This window comes from Oncorhynchus keta, chromosome 19 (assembly GCF_023373465.1).
Source record: "Oncorhynchus keta strain PuntledgeMale-10-30-2019 chromosome 19, Oket_V2, whole genome shotgun sequence".
Lineage (NCBI taxonomy): Eukaryota > Metazoa > Chordata > Actinopteri > Salmoniformes > Salmonidae > Oncorhynchus > Oncorhynchus keta.
The window spans coordinates 42,106,211-42,127,271 of NC_068439.1; the positions used below are offsets into that span (position 1 = coordinate 42,106,211).

The 21,061-nt window shown below is 44.3% G+C and overlaps 1 protein-coding gene across 1 annotated transcript in view; it reads left to right on the forward strand.

Annotated features, from left to right (window-relative positions):
• The first annotated feature begins 5,121 nt into the window (after positions 1–5,121).
• Positions 5,122–21,061, forward strand: part of LOC118398318 (eomesodermin-like) — a 36,292-nt gene continuing 20,352 nt past the window's right edge. The window contains exon 1 of the mRNA XM_035793531.1: positions 5,122–5,149. Coding sequence (XP_035649424.1) covers positions 5,137–5,149 — 13 coding nt within the window. The 5' untranslated portion in view covers positions 5,122–5,136. The remainder of the gene's footprint in view (positions 5,150–21,061) is intronic.

The window sequence follows — 21,061 nt, forward strand, 5'->3', positions numbered from 1 at the left end:
TTCCTTTCCAACATATCACAGGTGACCTCAACTCCCCCTGGTTCAAGTGACAGAAGGCAGCACGAGTAAGTATCTATTCAGTTCCTTAACATTGTACGTGCTCATGTATGGGTTTCATCATGGATTACTTCCATTACTATTCATGGACCATTACAAAACATCATAGCATCATTAAATGGGTTATCATTTGAAATGGATGAAGAGTTAAAAAAAAGAAAGGGGAATTTGATGCAAAAGGTCACAGGCATTATAGAGAGGACTGAACTTTCGGTAGGGTAGAAGGGTGAGTTGATAGGAGGAAGATGCCATCTGAAAAAACAAACCCACATTACTTTACGCCCACCTGCGACACCGACACACACACACACACACACACACACACACACACACACACACACACACACACACACACACACACACACACACACACACACACACACACACACACACACACACACACACACAAAGCTGAAAGTAGCCATCTGAAAGCATCTGTTTTCTAAACAGATGAGTGACCTTGTGCGTGGCCAGGGCAGGATGTGAGTGCTATAGCACGACAGGGGTGTGAGCCATACAGGGGAGAGGGCAAAGGAGAGGGGTATGAGCCAGATAAAATCCCCTCATCACTCATTCAGATATCCCTCTATGTCACTCAGATACCCCTCCCTGTCAAGTGTGTTTTCATGTGTGTGTGTGTGTGTGTATGTGTGTGTGTGTGTGTGTGTGTGTGTGTGTGTGTGTGTGTGTGTGTGTGTGTGTGTGTGTGTGTGTGTGTGTGTGTGTGTGTGTGTGTGTGTGTGTGTGTGTGTGTGTGTGTGTGTGTGTGTGTGTGTGTGTGTGTGTGTACACGTGTTGTATGTGTTCAGTGTTTGAATGTGCATCAGCATCTAAATAAAGTGTGTGCACAGTGAGTGACTGTATCCACTGTGGGTGGCCTCTGGCCCTTGGTGACCTTTGACATGTCTCGGTCACTTCTCACCTCACAGAGACGAACTTTGCCATTCCAACAGAACGACATCATTGTCCCTCCTTCCCTCCTAAAGCTGTCTCTCCAATTAAACCCTAATGAATGTCTTAACACACTGCCACATCAAATGACTGTGGTGTGTTTCACCTCCGGTGGACGGCGGGCCTAGAGATGCACGGAGAAGGAGCCAATATCATACATGGTTACAGGGGGGTATCCATCCTGACCATATCATTATCATCATCGCTAGACACCACAGCCACGGTGAGAAAGGATGTGTTGTTTTTTTCTTCCACATGCGGCAGACCCAAAGGGGTTCCCCCGGGTCAGGCCATCGAGCCGGAGAGCCTTGTCTCACCTCTGTGACATGGAAGCCACCCTGGCTGCCAGTGTCACCTCGCATCCCCGGCGCCCAGAGAGGGACACTGTAACTAACGTGACAGGGCCAGGGGAAGGTGAAGAACCCAAACCACTGAAGACACACGTGGCTCAGAGCCAAGTCTGTGCCTGCCTAGTTCTTACACACCATCCTCCTCCTTCCCCTCTTAACACGTGAGGATGTCTCTGTGAACTTTTATACTTTCTGATCCTTCTAACCTTTACGCTCTGAGGAGAAATGCAAAAAGGGCATTGATGTTCAATGTCTATGTGAAAATAACCAGGCTCTCCGACAATGTGACAAGTGTCATTCGAAAATGTAACTGCAGTCACGTCTACGATGACCTTGCCGCCATTGCGTGCAGTTATGTAGAACGTGCCAAGTAGACCAGTTAACATGGCTTCATCCAGACCAAGTGTGCACTCTTTTTGCAGATATCTACTCTTGTTGGCAAACATTTTGCCCTTTTGCCAACTTGCAAGTGTATCCATCTGGAAACAAGTGCTGATTTCTTTCATTGGCTAATTGTTCTTTATATCTGAGACAAACACTTTAAAAAGGACTACTCTACTCGCCTTCATAAACCAACTGACAGATGTCAGTCATGACTCGTGCTGATTACTGCGTGGGGGTTCTAGTAGGTGCAAAGCAATGCAGGGATTCCTATGTTCTTGTGTTGCTTTTTGATGAAAACTGCTTTTCATCAAATGTATCTGCAATAGTGGTCTATGGTCTGGTCTGACAGGATTTACTTATGTTTCAACAGAAAAGCACAGCACAAAACCGCAGCCTGATTTTGTACTCTTCAGTACTGTCCTGCCCTGCTCTGTTTCCCCCGTCCTTGTGATTGTCTCCACCACCCTCCAGGTGTCGCCCATCTTCCCCATTATACCCTGTGTATTTATACCTGTGTTCTCTGTTTGTCTGTCGCCAGTTCGTCTTGTTTGTCAAGTCAACCAGCGGTTTGCTCAGCTCCTGCTTTTCCCCGGTCTCTTTTTTTCCTCGTCCTCCTGGTTTTGACCCTTGCTTGCTTAGCCGGACTCTGAGCCCACCTGCCTGACCACTCCGCCTGACCTGCCTGCCGCCCTGTACCGTTGCCCCTACTCTGGATTACCGACCTCTGCCTGTCCTGACCACAAAGCCTGCCTGTCGTCCTGTACTTTTGCCCCACCAGTCTGGATTATGGACCCCTGCCTGCCTTGACCTGTCGTTTGCCTGCCCCTGTTGCTGTAATAAACATTGTTACTTCAACACAGTCTGCACTGCACAACGTTATAAGTACAATTAGATTACAGTATGTAATGCAAAATATCTACTGGAAACGTACTTCTCTCACTACTACCTCGCTGATTTTGAATGATGTGCTGGTCAGTTAATAGTAAATTCATATTTTTCATTATAATTTCTTGAATAATGTCTGTCCTGGAAAATGTTGTGCGCAACAAGTTACTGTATACCCAGGATTGAACATAGTCTGTATAGGTGACTGAGAATATGATGTATATTTTATGGCTTATTCATCTCCTGTCTCTTATGAGGAAAATGGCATCGAAGCTTTCTGCCACTGACTTGCTCATCTGTGATGAGAAACTGACGATATGGATGACTTGTGGATGGGTGACCAAACCTGCGACCCCTGCTCTCACATTTTGGCCAACCTTTTCAAGAGAAAAGGTATAAAAAAACAAACAGCAGTGGTTCTTAGGATCCTCCTGCCCCTCTTTATCCGATCCTCCTACGTTGCACTGATGAACTTGTTCCCCCTGCCTTCTATTTGACCTGCTTGAGTGCCGCAACCCTCCCTCCACCTCCCCCCTGCCTTCCTCCTCTTCCTCCCAGGCCTTCCAGCGCGGCAGACTGCCGCTCCCGCCTGGTCGCCCCTCGCCGTCTTTCCGAAGTGAGAAAATAAGATGGCATTGGATCTATTAACACATTGAGCTGAGTGTGAGTGATGGGGCCCAAGCCCCAGCCGAGGCCACTCTCCTGAGCCCTTTACAACCGACCGACTGCCACGAGGACTGCTCTGGCCTGGGGCTATCAGGAAGGTGCAGGGGTGGAAGGGTGGAGGAGGAGGCATGGATAGGGGTGGGGGTGGGTGGGGGGGATTGGGGGTGGCTTTAGGCAATTAGACAGGGCTGAGTACTACCATAGAAGGGGGTAGATGGGGGTGGTTGGGGTTGCTGTACGGTGCAGGTCGTGACTTGTCCCCAAGAAATCTCAGCACCTCATCAACAGGAGCCATATTGATCGGAGGGTTGATCAATAGATGCCTGTCAGGACTTGTATGTTCTGACAAAAGAGGCTTGCGTACTGTACTGTACACACAGGGCCACGACATACCTTGAAACGTGAGGAGTGAATTGAATCTGGTGTCTAATAAGCAAATTGATACATTTTTAAACAAACTATATTTTGGCAGAAAACTCCAGGGGACAAAACGTGAGGATTATTTCTGTGCATGTTACGAGTGTGAGGAGGTGCACATGTGTTCATAAGGGTCCTATTTTATTACATTTGTTTAATTTGTAGACACACAAACGGAAGCATCTCAGAGAAACCTTATCTGAGATATTGTTATTATTCTTATTTTATCCTTGTTCAAATTGTATGATAACTACACTGTACATGTGCTGACATCCACAGGATTCCACTCATGAACTTGTTGGCACTAGAAATGTGTGTCTTCAGACAGTGTCAGTACCTTGTTGTGATCACGCGCCTATATCTCTACCAGTTTTTTTTTTTTTTTTTTAAACAATCAAAAAAGGAGATCTCTCGATTTGCTGTCACACTTCCATTACACTTCCATTTCATAACATTAACAAACACATAGTGAGGTGACAAATAATTAATCTCTGATGATATCGACATCCCATGAACGTGCCAACATATTGTCCGATTAATAAATTAAAACGGGCAATGATATTCATACATTCGTAATTATGGAATAATGATCATTGCTGTATGATTGATTACGCGCAAGATGCTTGTTAGATGTAAAAAATGTTTTACTAAAAACAGATCACAACAAATTCGCAATTCTGTCAAATGAGTATGCGGCATATTAAAAAAAAAATATATATATATATATGTATATATATATATATATATATATATATATATATATATATATATATATATATATATATATATATATATATATATATATACTGTGTGCAGTTCATTATTCCAGCAACAATTGATAAAAATGTACTGTATACTGATATACAATGTCTGTGCACGTGCCACCATCCTTTCCATCCGCTGACAGTTCAACAGAAACACCACCATTTTGTCAGCCCCAAGCTCTCAACAAGACATGTGGCCTTCCCTCAGAGGAACGGGTTTCCAAAATGAACCAAGCACGATATTTACAGGCGTGAAAAGATACATTTGACTAATACAGTGAGAAATTCTTCCGTTAAGTGTGCCCCTTCCAATATACGCCTGCTCGGTTCAAATGAGGAAGAGCGAAGAAGAAGAAGAAAAAAATCTTAAGAGCGAGTCAGTCATCTTGTCTTTTGGCTGTGTTTATTAAGAGGAGCCGAGGCGTAGCTGAGCACAAGTCTTAAGAGAAAGTGATAAAATATACAGCGAGAAAAGCTCTGAAAGTGTCAGGAAATTAAAGCGCAGTGCAACAGCGGGGAGGGGGGATGAGTGTTCAAGATGATCACAATCTGCTTGTCCGACTCCAGAAAAGAAGACTTGTCCTCAAGGGCCTCGATGTTCTCCGGCATCATTAAGCAAGAGACCGACAGCCTGGGTCAGCAGACTGACTGCACATCATAGGATGAGAAGATGGGGTAATTCTATAAACACAAAACTGGATTTGGATAATTACAAACTATAATGCACTAGTTCTGAAATGTAAAATGTGTCAAACCTACCACAAGCTACATTTTGTTTGCAAGCGTGAGGTCAGGTCATCGAAAGCTGTCTTTTCGTCAAGGGAAGCTCCTCATCAAAAGTTGTCTTCAAATGTGAGGACGGAAGAGTAAATACAAGGGGCCTGTTTCTTGTTCAGAACACCATAGTGAAGTGAAAGGGAAGGGGGGTATGGGAGGGGGGAAGTGGAGAAGGAGAGTACAGGAAGGTTGTGACAATGCGCCCTGGCCAATGCAGCATGGCTCTGAGCCCAGACAAGACAACGCTGGGCCTGCCTGTCGTGCCACGGAGCAGCTCCCCACCCTGTACAGAGTCAGGAACATTAGCATGGGGACTGTCAGCTCAGTGCCAACACTCCACCTACCTCATACCGTAAAGACAAGTGATACTACAAACTAACGTTGCAGTTTTGTTATCTTTTCAAATAGTGAAATGTACACCTGTTATATACCCGCACATTACTTACGATAATGTTATGACAATGACTACAACATTTATTACAATTAATTTACATTCTTCTCGACACTCTTTTGTATAAAGATTCCATAATCTTATTCATTATTTTCAAATAGAATGCTGTATAAATTACACATATTGTTGTGATTTGTAAAATTGTAATATACTGCATTCCATAATGTTCTTAATTCATTTTAAATGTAATGCTGTAGAGATTACACATATTGTTGTTATTTGTAAAATAGGATTATACTGTACTTTCAAAAGAAAATGGACAACCTGTAATAAAAAGGAGAGGCGCTTCCTATCTCCCTCCACATCGAATTCATTTTGATGTCAGTAATTCTCCACCTTGAACTCCACCCAATTATCCACCTTCAACATTATTCTCATACGAATAAAATGGTGCTGAAGAAATACATACAGAGCAACATCGTTCAAATGACAAGCTTTTCTACCTAAAGAAACTCCCAACTCCTTGTTCTCCCCTGCTGTATTTGAGCTTGCATCCCTCTTTCTACTTTCCTCCTCTCCCACCATTCACAGCCCGCCGCTATGCCCCTCTAACGCCCCTCCATGCGGCCTGACGGGCGCAGAGAGAGACCCCCTAATTAATGGACGCAATCTTGCGGCGCTCAACCAGCCGTACAACTCTTTTAATGAAGGGATTAGCTGTGGTGCATTAAGATGTATTTAACCCGCAGCACTAGCTCTGTTTCAATAAGTATTAAACAGCCCATTAAATGGAGTTGGGAGCTCAATTAAGACAGACAAAGGCCAGGGGGGGAGTTGGAGAGGAGGAGGGTTGAGGAGGTGGGTCGGGAGACTCGGGGTATGTGCCCTTTGCATTTAGCATCTGCCCAAACAGCTCATGGTGAGCCTGAAGGACAAAGGGGACTGACGTGTTGTAGCTGGAGGGCACGGCGTCGGGGCCAGTGATGATTTACTTTACATCCATCCAGGGTCAAGTGGAATGGAGTACTGGCTTCTTCAGAACCTCGATAAATAGGGTGGATCCAGGCTTTCTCTGCCCTCCAGCAGGGGCCCCTGTATTGTCCTCAACTTGCTCTCTTCTCTTTCTCTCTGACTGCCCACGGTGTCTCTTACTTACCTTCCATTTCTTGTAGTTGAATATCAAAATCTAAATTGGATATCTCAGACTATTTAAAAAAAAAAGTTTTTACTGCACAAACTTATGTTATTTTGCTCTTTGAACTATTGTGAACTGCTAAAAGTCTTATCAAAGTGTACCCCGCATTGAAACCCGAAGCCAAAAAAGTCCAAATCTATTTTCTAAGTTGTTGATTTTTTCACAAACAATGAACCACCTTCAGGCATGCCAGAGCCCCTGCTAAGCAATGCTGGTATTGTTCACTTGGAAAACAAAACTGGCGTGGGTGCTGGCTTTATCAATTTTCTCTTTTTCGCCCACCATTAGTTTATTTCGTGGCATGGTGAAGGCCCATGTTGGACCCAGCAGGCTGTCCCATACGCGTGGCAGCTCCTAAAATTAGTTGGAGTCAGCGGTGGCCTCTTTGCAGTTCTGCCTCAGAGGATGTTCGCTACAACGCTGATCCAAAAGCAACAGCGCTGATAAACACCTTTGTCTCACTATCTGAACATTTGGAATACAACTTAGATTTGAAACAAATCAAAAAAAAAAAAAATGGGGCTATAAGCAAAACCACTTATAATGTGAAAATATTGGAGAGTTCCGTAATTCCACCTGTGCCAATATTAAATATCCATTGATCTGGATACCTTGAAATTGTGGACTGAGAGACAATGCAGACAGAAATTTCTAAATAATCCACTGTTTTTATAATAAAAACGTTCAAAGACCTTATACCATCGTTAAGGAACTCTCCTTCATATTTAAAATTATAAATACTAAGCACTATACCAAATGTAATACCTACACATACCATCATCAGCAACAAGACACTGTCAGTTATAAATATCTCGGTGTTTGTCTTCATTTGTGGGTGCATTTTAACTGAAGGAATGTGTTAATGAGCATAATAATAGCTTTGAATTGTGTATTTTATGCATCAGTACATGACGGCAGTTAAACCTCTATGTATACATTTATTTTACAGACGGGATTCCTATTCATTGAAAATGCTCATTTATTCTTCATTTAGAGTGTAAAGCAGGGTTCTCCAACAGGCCTGCAAGGGTGGTTTTAGTTGACCACTTTTACATTGATGGACAACAAAAAAAGCACGAGGCATTTTTAATTTTGGAAATGTGTTCCCATGTGTTCACTCACATAGTAGAGAGACACGTGATCGTATACAAATGTACGCAAGGTTTGAAATGATTATGTTTCAGTCAAATATTATGTCTGTTTGGGCTTCTTGCGGTCAATTTGCGGTCTACAAACGATTTGTAATTATGTGCCGGCCCTCCATCCATCCGCTCAAGAAAAGATCAGCCCGCGGCTGAATTGAATGTATGATTCCTGGTGTAAAGGGTTATACACTGAAACATGTATATCACACAGATGATCAAACATACTCCAAAAAAATAAATCAAATAAAAATAAATCATTTTCCTTTACGATAGTATGGAGTGTTTTAATTCCAGATCATTACATATGCTAACACAGACAGAGGCTCTGCATGATGAGCTAGCGAGACGCATTCAGAGGCGTTAATTGGCCCCGAGACTCCAGGCCCTCCTTCCCTATCTATCATGATTATATTGAACACGACGTGGGTTAGCATCGAAATACATTCCCTATCAAATACCATTACCCCCTTGTTCGGCAGAATGTGACGGAACAGCTTGCTGTTTTTTGAGGTTTGTCTGCTGTTGAGCTAATTGGCCTGAAACTATATTCCAACCAAGTGGCTGTCAGTGTGCCCTATCTGTTTGAGTGGATTTGAAGGGGACGCAAGTGCTCAGGGATGGACAGTCAGAACATGCTTCGGCTTAGATGAGCACCATGCGATCGTGGCACAAGCCTTCAGTCCGGATTAGCCTTCAAAGCCATTAGCATTTACGTTAGCCTGCAGGCTAGCAGATCTACTGTGGAGGCTATCAGCTTCTGCAGAGATGAGACTGGTTTAGCAGACATTGCTCAGATAGCTCCAAGACATACTACTGGATATCTGTTTTTCTACTTCTTTGTCTCATATACTTCCCAGTACTTAGTTTATAAGCACTGGTAACTGAAATATACCCTTCAAATCAGAATGTAAACATACCCTTCAAACAAGAACCCAAACAGACCCCTCAAACCAACCAAACGGTGTTTGCGAAAATGCTAAATGCCGCAATTTCTATCTCACAGCATTAGGCATTCCATTCTGCTGCAGTAATAACATATACTACTCTGGTAACAGTGAGAGGACAGTGTGTCAGCCCCCAAAAAAGACACTGTGAAAAACAGGACTAGCCTACACTGATACTGTGTGGCACAGGCATAATCCTGCTATTAAGGGAGCCGGCTGGCAGAACTATGGTAAACACCCCTCCCGCTGTGTTCTTTGCACCCTGGTCTCAGCTCTCTGAGGTATTCCCTGCCTGTTGATCCTGCGAGGAAAGGCAGAAGGAGAGAGACAGAGGCAGAGAGAGACAGAGAGAGAGAGACGGGGGGGGTTGAGGGAGGGGGTGAAAGAAAGAGAGACACCTCACTCATCAGCCCGGAGTGTGCCATCTCGCCTCCTGCGGCATCAGAGTTCACAGACTCAGACCTCAGGTCACTGCTCACATCTCCCTCTCCTCCCCATCCCTCCACCCCTCTCTCCCTCGTGCCATTAAGTCGTATGATGGTGTAAAGTGTAAAAAAAAAACAAGTGACCCGGTCGCCTGAGTGCTGGACATAAACTACCGTTGGGGGCGGGAGGGGTGGGGCTATTTCTCACTCTGAGGGTGAATCACCTTCCTTCACAGGCCTCTTTCTTGGCGGAGTTTCCACGGTGCAGTTCGTAAGTACCTGCTAGTGTTGATCAGCTCACAGTCCGCTCTGACCAGTCAAGGGTGACAGTGAGAGGTGCCATGATATGGATACCTGAAGGAACGATTATAGGTCTGCTCTGCTGGGAGATTCGATGGACGGTAGTAGGGGACGAGCGGGAGTTTGGTTGTTGTGATGGTCTGATGGCGGATTCCACAGACGCTGATTGAAGTGAGCACTGTAGAGTCGACCAAGTCAACAATGAAATAAAGGGATCATGAGGCAAGCCACATCAGCGTCACTATCAAGTGGGCACTGATCGATCTTAGCGAGCGAAAGTTGACCAGCGCATGACTACGACTACTGAGGACTTCAATGAAGTACTGCCTTCTGAGTGTCGGTGGGTGAACTCCACCAAAGTTGACTTGGAGCAAGCCAAGATGGAGGCCTCAGCTGCGGCTAAGGGAAGCCAACGCGTGGTGAAGGCCTTTGAGCAGGGTGACGGGAGGGAGCGGGAAGCCAGTGAGTGCATGTTAGAGAGCGTTTGGTGAAAGTGCAGACAGCTTGGGAGGTGCTAATGAATGCCGGGCACTGCTAGCGTACTATACCCAGGCTCCGGCTGCACCCTGGCAGCCTCCTGTCCCTCCTGCCCATGCGAAATGTGAAAGATCAACTGGTTGGAGAGACCAGACGGGAAGACACACATACTACATACTGTAAATGTGCATACATAAAAGTATGCACGAGCACACACACGGCTGGCTCCCTACTGGTGTCACGTTCACTTTGTACCTTAGAACAGCCCTTAGCCATGGTATATTGGCCATACACCACACTCCCTCTGGCCTTATCGCTGAAATATATTGTGAATCATACACATGCCTACTTATGCATATTTAAACATATATGTACACACAGTACCAGTCATGTGGAAACACCTACTCATTCCATGGTTTTTCTTTATGTTCGTACAAACACACAGATAGTCTTTTGCCCCAATGCAAAACTGAAGTGGGGTGTTACATGCAGCTATCCAGGCAACATATAAAACACAAGCAAGTCACAGACATGCAGTCTAATTAGCGATTTATTGTTATTTTTCATCGTCACTGCAAACATTGGCTAAGCAGGAGACAGTCAAAGTAGTCGTGTTTTTTTTTCGGCAAATCTGCGTAGGGGCTACGATATGGCAGCAACTACAAAGATTAGCCTACACCATTATACAAAACGCAGATGGTTTTTGCTCCAATGCAATGTGTAGGGACTGTGTCCTGCTTGTGCAACTGAAATATCAGGTACAACAGACAGAGAAGGTTGAAGCCTTCATAATGGGCTTGAATGTTCGTTAAAAATCACCACAGAGTTTTTATTTCAGCTGTAATGTATCCATAAAATAGAGTGACGTTACAGACGACCACAGATGGTATAACTGGTTCATAAAGACTCAATCAAGAATCTGAGAAACACTACCATTCACTTCAAGTCAAAATAAGCTATAAGCTAATATATTCACAATACATGAATATTGATATACTGTGTGTATATATATATATATATATATATATATATATATATATATATATATATATATATAGACACACACACACACACACACAGTACCAGTCAAAAGTATCACGTTTCAGGTAAGAACCAAATGTAGACTGTGTTGACGCAACAATGTTTATTACAGCAACGGGGGTAGGCAAACGACAGGTCAAGGCAGGCAGGGGTCGATAATCCAGAGTAGTGGGGCAAAAGTAGAGGAAGACAGGCTGACTCAGGTCAGGCAGAGGTCGGTAATCCAGAGTAGGAGGAAGGTACAGGACGGCAGGCAGGCTCAGGATCAGGCCAGCAGGCTCAGAGTCAGAACAGGCAAGGGTCAAAACCAGGAGGGCAAGAAAAAGCGAGAACTAGGAAAACGCAGGAGCAGAGACAAACCACTGGTGGACTTGACAAAGAAGACAAAATGGCAACAGACAAACAAAGATCACAGGTATAAGTTCCCAGGAGATAACGGGGAAGATGGGCGACACCTGGAGGGGGGTGGAGACAAGCACAAGGACAGGTGAAAAAGTTCAGGGCATGACAAAAAGTTTGGACACACCTACTCAATTCTTTATTTGTACTATTTTCTACATTGTAGAATAATAGTGAAGACATCAAAACTATGAAATAACACATATGGACTCATGTAGTAGCCAGAAAAGTGTTAAACAGATTATTCAAATAGCCACCCTTTGTCTTGATGACAGCTTTGCACACTCAGCATCCTCACAACCAGCTTCATGAGGTAGTCACCTGGAATGCATTTTAATTAACAGGTGTGCCTTGTTAAAAGTTCATTTGTGGAATTTCTTTACTTCTTAATGCATTTGAGCCAATCAGTTGTGTTGTGACAAGGTAGCCCTATTTGGTAAAATACCAAGTCCATATTATGGCAAGAACAGCTCAAATAAGTAAAGAGAAATGACAGTCCATCATTACTTTAAAACATGAAGGTCAGTCAATGCAGAAAATAAAAATAATTATTCAAGTGCAGTCGCAAAAACCATCAAGCTCTGTGATGAAACTGGCTCTCAGGAAAGGAAGACCGAGAGGTACTTCTGCTACAGAGGATAAGTTCATTAGTTACCAGCCTCAGATTGCAGCCCAAATAAATGCTTCACAGAGTTCAAGTAACAGACACATCTCAACATCAACTGTTCAGCGGAGACTGTGTCAATCAGGCCTTCGTGTTCGAATTGCTGCAAAGAAACCACTACTAAAGGACCCCAATAAGAAGAAACTTACTTGGGCCAAGAAACACGAGCAATGGACATTAGACCGGTGGAAATCTGTTCTTTGGTCTGAATAGTCCAAATTTGAGATTTTTGGTTCCAACCGCCGTGTCTTTGTGAGACGCAAAGTGGGTGAACGGATGATCTCCGCATGTGTGGTTCTCACCGTAAAGCATGGAGGACGAGGTGTGATGGTGTGGTGGACACTTTGCTGAGGACACTGTCTGTGATTTATTTTGAATTCAAGGCACACTTAACCAGCATGGCTACCACAGCACTCTGCAGCGATATGCCATCCCATCTGGTTTGCGCTTTGTGGCACAGTCATTTGGTTTTCTACAGGACAGTGACCCAAAACACACCTCCAGGCTGTGTAAGGGCTATTTGATCAGGGAGAGTGATGGAGTGCTGCATCAGATGACCTGGCCTGCACAATCACTCGACCTCAACACAATTGAGATGGTTTGGGATGAGTTGGACCACAGAGTGAAGGAAAAGTAGCCAACAAGTGCTCAGCATATGTTGGAACTCCTTGAAGACTGTTGGAAAAGCATTCCAGGTGACTACCTCATGAAGATGGTTGAGAGAAAATAGTAAAAATAAACAACTCTTTAATGAGTAGGTGTGTCCAAACTTTTGACTGGTACTGTACACACACACACACACACATGTGTTGCGAACATATTTGCTTATAGCTTATTTTGACTTGAAGTGAATGGTAGTGTTTCTCAGATTCTTGATTGAGACTTTATGAACCAGTTATACCATCTGTGGTCGTCTGTAACGTCACTCTATTTTATGGATACATTGCAGCTGAAATAAAAACTCTGTGGTGATTTTTAACGAACATTCAAGCCCATTATGAAGGCTTCAACCTTCTCTGTCTGTTGTAACTGATATTGCAGTTGCACAAGCAGGACACAGTCCCTACACATTGCATTGGAGCAAAAAACATCTGCGTTGCGTATAATGATGTAGGCTAATCTTTGTAGTTGCTGCCGTATCGTAGCCCCTACGCAGAGTTGCCGAAAAAGAACAAGACTACTTTGACTGCCTCCTGCTTAGCCAATGTTTGCAGTGATAATGAAAAAGAACAATAAATCGCTAATTAGACTGCGTGTATCACTGTTGCATGTATCCTAACGCCCCTCCTGGAGAAAATAACATGAAATCACGTTCATGCTTATTAGTCTACTGAGGCATGGAATGCAATAGTTGGAACATGTTGACCATGTCCTTTGTGTACGACATGAAGTGTGTAGGCTAGACCATACAAAGGCTTTCATCACCGATCGAAGCAGCAGTGGAGAACTGAGCAGAAGGTATGTAGGCAGGGGAGTGGGCAGCAGCTAGGTAACAAAAGATAGATCTTTTCCAGAAAATCCAGAATCGCAGCCACTCCGGTTAAAGTTTGGTGCATTTGAAACACGTGGGATACAGGTTTCCCATGGAGGCAACCAACGCAGTAGACCATTAGACCAAGACGAAATGTCATTTTGAGCCAAGGGTAGGCAGGCACTGGTTTTGAAGTTCGCAGGTGGGGCTACCTCCTCACGTGACTATGACCGACTCATGTCCGCTACACGTTGGTTTTGAAGTTCGCAGGAGGGGCTACCTCGTCACATGATCATGACCGACTCATGTCCGCTACACGTTGGTTTTGAAGTTCGCAGGAGGGGCTACCTCGTCACATGATCATGACCGACTCATGTCCGCTACACGTTGGTTTTGAAGTTCGCAGGCGGGGCTACCTCGTCACATGATCATGACCGACTCATGTCCGCTACACGTTGGTTTTGAAGTTCGCAGGCGGGGCTGCCTCGTCACATGATCATGACTGACTCATGTCCACTACACGTTGCTAATGTTGTCTGGTTAGCAAGTTTCAGACTCTCCCTGTTGGTTATCAGGGAGGCTACAAAATGTGTGCATCGAATTTTCTCTTGTAGATTGCGCCCTTCAGAAACATGTATTTATGAGTAACTTGAACCTCATTATACTCTTTGCGAGTTGTCTGGAGATGTATCTATTCATTAGCTTCAAAAGGGTGTCATGTGTATGAATTATGCTAACAGGATCTAATTAGCAGATGCAAATGAGGTTAGTCAAAATTTAACTGAAAAGACAGAAGAAAAGCTCCATGGGATAGTTGGAGCATGACAGCTTACCAACCGCCCCCACGCTGGGCACCAAATGTGATGGTTCGCCCCTGCTGCTGCTCTTTACAGGAGACAGGATTGAACCATAAACATAGACGTGGGGAGAGCACCCGTATCAAAATGGTCATCTAAAACTCAATACCTGGTTGTGGTCAAAATCCTTCCAAAGACCTTCACAACAACATCTGCACATTACCAAGTGTACATGTGCATTAATTAACAGCATGTTGAAGAACATCTTGTTTTCGACCTAAAAATTATTTGGCCCACCACAAAAACAAACCCCCAAAAATATTACACAACCAGCTGATGGAACTTGGGAATCCGGTGTTAATAGAACTCACCAATAGCGGCCGCCTACAGGCTCCTGCCATTATGACATCAGTGCCACAGACTGTGGCAGAGCTGGCAGAGCTGGCAGAGCTCAGGAGCAGGCCTTCTGGTCTCGGCAGGGAGGTTGGCCAGCAGGCTGTAGGCAGGAGCAGGGTCACAGACTCCTCTTCCTGCTATGGGAACCACGGCTACACTCACAGGCACTGGCAGGCCGGAGCATAGTGGGGAGGCAGAGACCCATTTTAGGCATGCCACAGAACACAAAGAGCACAGAGCGGAACGTACCTGGCACTGGCAGTGATCGGCTAGCCATGCCTTACCCTTGCACTGACCCTCAAGCCATGCAGACCCTGCCAAGATCAGAATGGACAGTGATGGGTAGAAACCGGCTCAGGATATGTTGTCAGGTTGAAAGAGATCCTCACTGAATAAATCACTATGAACAGGGGATGATTGGCTAGTACATATGATTGTACACAATATTGTGTCAGGAGAGAGGAGAGTGAAAGACAAAGAGTGAGAAAGCGAAAGTAGGCAATCTTGGAGCGGCTCATCCACCCACTCACTCTTCCACCCACACATACACACTGACTCACTTCACCTCAAGCCCACCCACACACACACACACATAGACTAGATGGGGATCAGAGGCGTACCTGGTTACCCACAATTCTCACCACCACCCCCAAGTCTTGTGAGCAACAAGAACCTCAAAAGTCAAAAGACTTGTCCTAAACAACTTCTACGTGGCCTGATACTGCAAAAAAAACTAGAATACAGACCACAGCTCTTTAAATATATCAAATATAAGGACATACCAAACCAACCAAGCTGAGTGTTGCTGTTGATTAAAACAACAACCAGCAGTTGAAACAACAACAGAACATACTGGGATGAGGCTGGAGATACGTAACCAGTCTCAAATGCATAGAAAAAAGCTATGGATGCAAGGACTGACCATTCATGATATCAACATTAAAGTTTTAACCATGTTTTGAGGCTATATCCGGTTTGTTTACATTTACTTTGTTTACAAACATTTGAGTCAAACAAGCTTATATGGTATTTTGTGGCACAACAGTTGAACTAAGCTCATGGGGCATTTAAGTTATATTCTTCAAGAATCAAATGGGTACATATCATGAATTAATAAGTCCAAAATGGGATGTAGCAACTGCAGAGGACCCCAGTAAGGGTCATTAGACTAATACCACCATAACAGCCCAATGAGAATACCGAAACACCATAGCAGAATTGCCTGAATCAAGGGCACATTGGTAATGGCATGATCAACTATTGCTTTCATACATTGTTCTTTTTGACTGTATAGGAAGGGGTCTCAACTCTAACACCTCCCACGCAAATGTACCTCACTGTGTCTAACACACAAACACACCGCCTCAGCCCGGGGGCTCCCCTTTCAACAGCCGACTCGCTGAAGGTGTGATCGCTGCTCTTGCTGGTATGGAACTTAGTTTATTTTTTATTATTGAACCATTATTTAACTAGGCGAGTCAGTTAAGAACAAATTCTTAGTTACAATGACGGCCTAGGAACAACGGGTTAACTGCCTTGTTCAGGGGCAGAACGGCAGATTTTTTTTACCTTGTCAGCTCGGGGATTCGATCTAGCAACCTTTCGGTTACTGGCCCAACGTGCGAACCACTAGGCTGGAGGGGGGTAGCTCTCTTCAAATCAGGACTACCTGCATATATTATGTTGGGATGTCTGCTGCTTTTATCAGACTTTTTTTTGTGTGTGATTGGAAAGAGTCGTGTTGCTTCCCTTTTCATAGGGGATCCCCTGCGTGTCACTTTTCTTACTGAGCTGGTAAGGAAAGAGGATGCTTGTCTACCAGTCCAAGTGGGAGTTTCACTTAGTAGTTCTCGTGTTTTTTGTATATTCTATACTCATTGTTCGATGGAAATTCATTGGATATTCAAGACATAGCCCGTTGTCTGCTTTTTCACCAGAAACTAAATGTTCATGTCCTAAGTGGGCTGTACACTGGAATTGGCCTCTCAACCTTCTTATTCTATACATTGGTGAGTTAGTTGCACATTATCTGGCAACTTAATATTGTATGTGGATGTCTATGTGCATGAGTGACTAATAACATGCAAGCATTTGTTGCGGGGGGGGGAAACCAGTCGTTCGTTGCCTATACAACAGATTTTTGAAACAGAACCCAGAGCATTAGTGCCGGGTTTGGGGGGCCAACTGGTCCCATCTGTTCTGTTCTAGCAAGGTCCAAAGCAATGAGATGATCTTCGAAAGCAAGCTTCCCCGTCCCTGACCGACAGAATGTTCGATCGATGTGTCTAGACCTCCACCATATCTAACCTGCTTAGCACAGAAGCACACGACAAACATGACAAACATGACAAACATGACAAACATGACAAACATGACAAACACGACAAACACGACAAACACTCGACAGACGATCCAAAGGAACAGATAGACTGCTTTCCCTTCCCCGTGTTACTTGGAGACTCATGATAGTTTCTGTTCAGTGTTTCTTGTCACTCAAGTCCAACCTGAGGGAGTTTGTCTTCATACCTCTTCGTACGGCTGTGGTGGAGGCAGTCATTTACAGTTGCTGCCAATGGGTTGTACTATGACCAAACTTTCCGTCCAATTTCTGTCAATTCTTAACCTGCCGGGTTAAAAAAGGATTAAACAAAGTCACTCCCCACTGTCAATTCAACATCTGTTCCACGTTGGTTCAACGTCATTTCATTGACATAATGGTTGATTCAACCAGTGTGTGCCCAGTGTATGCATACTTCTCTGACTTTTCACTTTGTTGGACTTTGCTTGCTTTGGGGAGCATGTCAGCTAATTTTCTATAAAAAAAAAATTATCTTCATTCTGACATAGGGTTCTTTGCTTTTGTACTTGACACTGTGCTGCTCTCCAGTTAGACTGAACCACTTATGGGCCGCCACAATGTATGTGGGAGTCCCTGCTGTTACCCTGACTGCCAGGCTCTCCCATTGCAGCTTTGGCTCCAGAGCCATGCAAGCCCATCTGATGTGGTCTCTCCATCTGACTAGTCGCCACCCATCCATCCACCAGCCTTTTGGAGGGATCCTACAGTACAGGAGGGACCCAGATTGTTGTAGGCCATTTACATGTAAATACAGAGACGCAGGGCCTGCGCCCGTGTTCAATATTGAAGGGGTCCTTTGCACACAGGTCTCTCTGTGTGTGTGCATATGTGAGTGTGCGGTGCATGTGTGTGTGCATATGTGAGTGTGCGGTGCATGTGTGTGTGGCCTGCTCCAATACATCTAAAACACGCAGCTGCCAAATTACAGGGAATGTTTTAATACAATTCCATTCTGTGGTCCCTCATTGCATTTGTCACTGGATGAATTCCTTCACAACGGAATATTCAAGGAACGATTGATTTGTTCATTATTTGATTGATGTCTGAGAAAAATGTACTGAGAGCCAAGAATATTTCTGCAAGTAAGTTAAGTCATATAAATATATTAGCTAGACATTTACTGAGATTGACAGAAAGAGAAGTGCAAGGGAAAGACAAGTCCAACATTGTAAGTGCAGGCCCCCAGAGAGGTACTAGAGATCCCTGGGCAATGGCAAGGTTTCACCGCAGGGTCACCCTTAAACCATTAAACATGTCTACATAGCCATCCTCCCACTAGTATAGTGAGTCAGTTTGGGCTTTCCTCTGTGTTTCTCTCGATGCTACATTCTCACTTCTGACTCACTGATTTAACCATCATAAAGAGGGTACGAAATGCAGTTTCTGAGTCAGGATTAGCAATGTGATAAAAGCCCACCTTGTTCGGCTGTAATAGTGCTTGTGAGATAGAGTACCCCCCCCCACCCCGGGCCAAGAGAGTGTGCCTGTCAAGGGTGTGTTCTCTTCCAAGGCTTGATGCCAAGTCGATACAACTCTACCATCCTTCTATCCCTCCCTCCTCCTCCCCACTCCTTACGCCTCACGTTCCACAGAACACATATCCAGCCAATGGTGTCAAACTTTTAGCACCTGTCATTTTGCTTGGCCCCTCATGTCGATTCCTCTGGTATGGGATGGGATGGATGTGGAGAAGTGGGTCAACAAAGGTTGATGTTCAAATGGGGATGAGGGTGAGACGGAGGCCAAAGGACTGGCACCCATCTTGGATTTCACAAGCTCACATGTTTTACCCATGATTCACTAAGAGAAGATACCAGTTGGTGACATGTGCCAAAACCATGCAGTGGTCATTTGTATCCACAGGCTAGCCTCAATATGTTCTGTGTGTCAACATGTAATGGTAAACATTGACATGTCTCACAAGATACATGCAATTACAGAAATATCACCATAGTCCATAAATAAAGTTACAATTGTCAGCAGGACTAATATTTTACACTAAACTTGCCAGAGGGTGCAAATGAAGAACAGGACTGTTGCCTTGACATAGGCCATTCAAAAAGAATGGGACACTCCAGTCCAAAACTACAGTATGTACTTCAAGCTTAGAAAACACGGTTTATCTAATCTTAATGTACTTTGAAAGATTTGTCCTAGTTGTAGGAGTGGTTGGAAAGTCAGACATAAAGTGCACACCGAGCCTGACACTTGCTGGGCCCGTGAGGGCCCGTCTTCCATATTGTGTCCCTGTCCCAGGAGAAGGCCCGATGGTGACTCTTCCCATCGTGCAGTAATCCAAAAATCATGTTGGAGTGCCTTGGAATCAAATACAGTCTGTGTGCCTTTCAATCCTATCTCTCTGTAAGCAGTGTAGGTACTGAAGGACTGAAGGTTTATCTTAACACAGTGGATTATCATAGCCCCCTAAAAACCTCCTTCCCATATCCAAGTATTGAGCCTCAGCCTAGGCTAAACACTTCCCCCCAGATTCAGGATGCAACAATAAATCCACCCCTCCATCCATACACACACAGAGAGTACAAATACAGAAGCAGCCTCCTGAGATACACTGAGGCTTATCTGTGGAACGTTAATAAGTAACAATACTCTGATTTTGTGCACTCATGGGTTGCTGTTTTTATGTAGCTTCAATTTATACATTGGATTACGTACAATGTGCTGCATGTATAGTGGAGAACTCCCTTGGTAACCACAGTTACTGGCTGGCAGAAGATGGAGAAGGGAGAAACTTCTATTACATGATTTGCTCCGCCAGAGTGGAGTACCTGGAATGACATACACATCAAGCATGAATACATTTGACATTTGACACAATTTAGTGGTGTGGCTTCTCTTCTTTTTTTATGTCGTTAAGGAAATTAAGAATATGGGCATGACAAAAAAATGTTGCAGAATTGACCTGTAATCAAGGTCCTATGAACCACATCCTTCATTCCTATTGCTATTTCCGCAATTGAAGCGCAAAATGAGATAAGAGAAAGCAGAAGCAATACCAAATGCCATTTGATAGCCGTTGAAGAAAGCAATATGTAACCAAATAAAATGTGTGGAATCTGTCTGTTTCAAAGACAGCAAGTGTGGTAACATAAGATTTGACTTGCGTAAAAACCATCCCTTTGATTCCATGTTTGTTCTTGCTACACAGTGGGAAATATACTGAGGGACCTTCCATGATAGAATTGTCAGATAAATTCTTTACAATAAAAATGTTCAAGAGAGGATGATGATTTGCGGAGGAGAGCGTGGTCAGGATGGCGCGCGATGAAGTTGGTTATTTTCCCATCATGCCTCCCGCCAGGGGTCTCAGTAGTTGGGATGCACTAATGAGCCTGGTGTTATTAATCCTTGCAATGGGGTACATGAATTCACTCCCGAGCAACGGCTTCAGCAGCCCGCCTTGGCCCATAAAACCTGGAATGTATTCCTTTCATGTGCTCTGCTGATTATCTACTCTGACAACAATATGGTAAGACTTCCATGCCCCTGTCGCGCAGCCCCTGGCCCCAGGCCATCCAAGGTCATCTCCGACACACTTGGACTTTTATGGGTGGTCAAGGAACACGCTGACAGGTCAGAACGGGAGCTCCTTTACGATTCGACCTAAACATCGGCCTCATTTGGAATTAGTTTATGTGTAGGTGCTGCGTAAATCACATTTATTCTGTTTTCTACTTTCAAACGGCGTCCGCAGCTTTGGAGTCACTTTGGAGAAAAACCAACAAAACTTGAAGCCGTGCGGTTATGCCCGTTAAAATGATAGCATTTGCGTTTTTATTGTTTGTTTT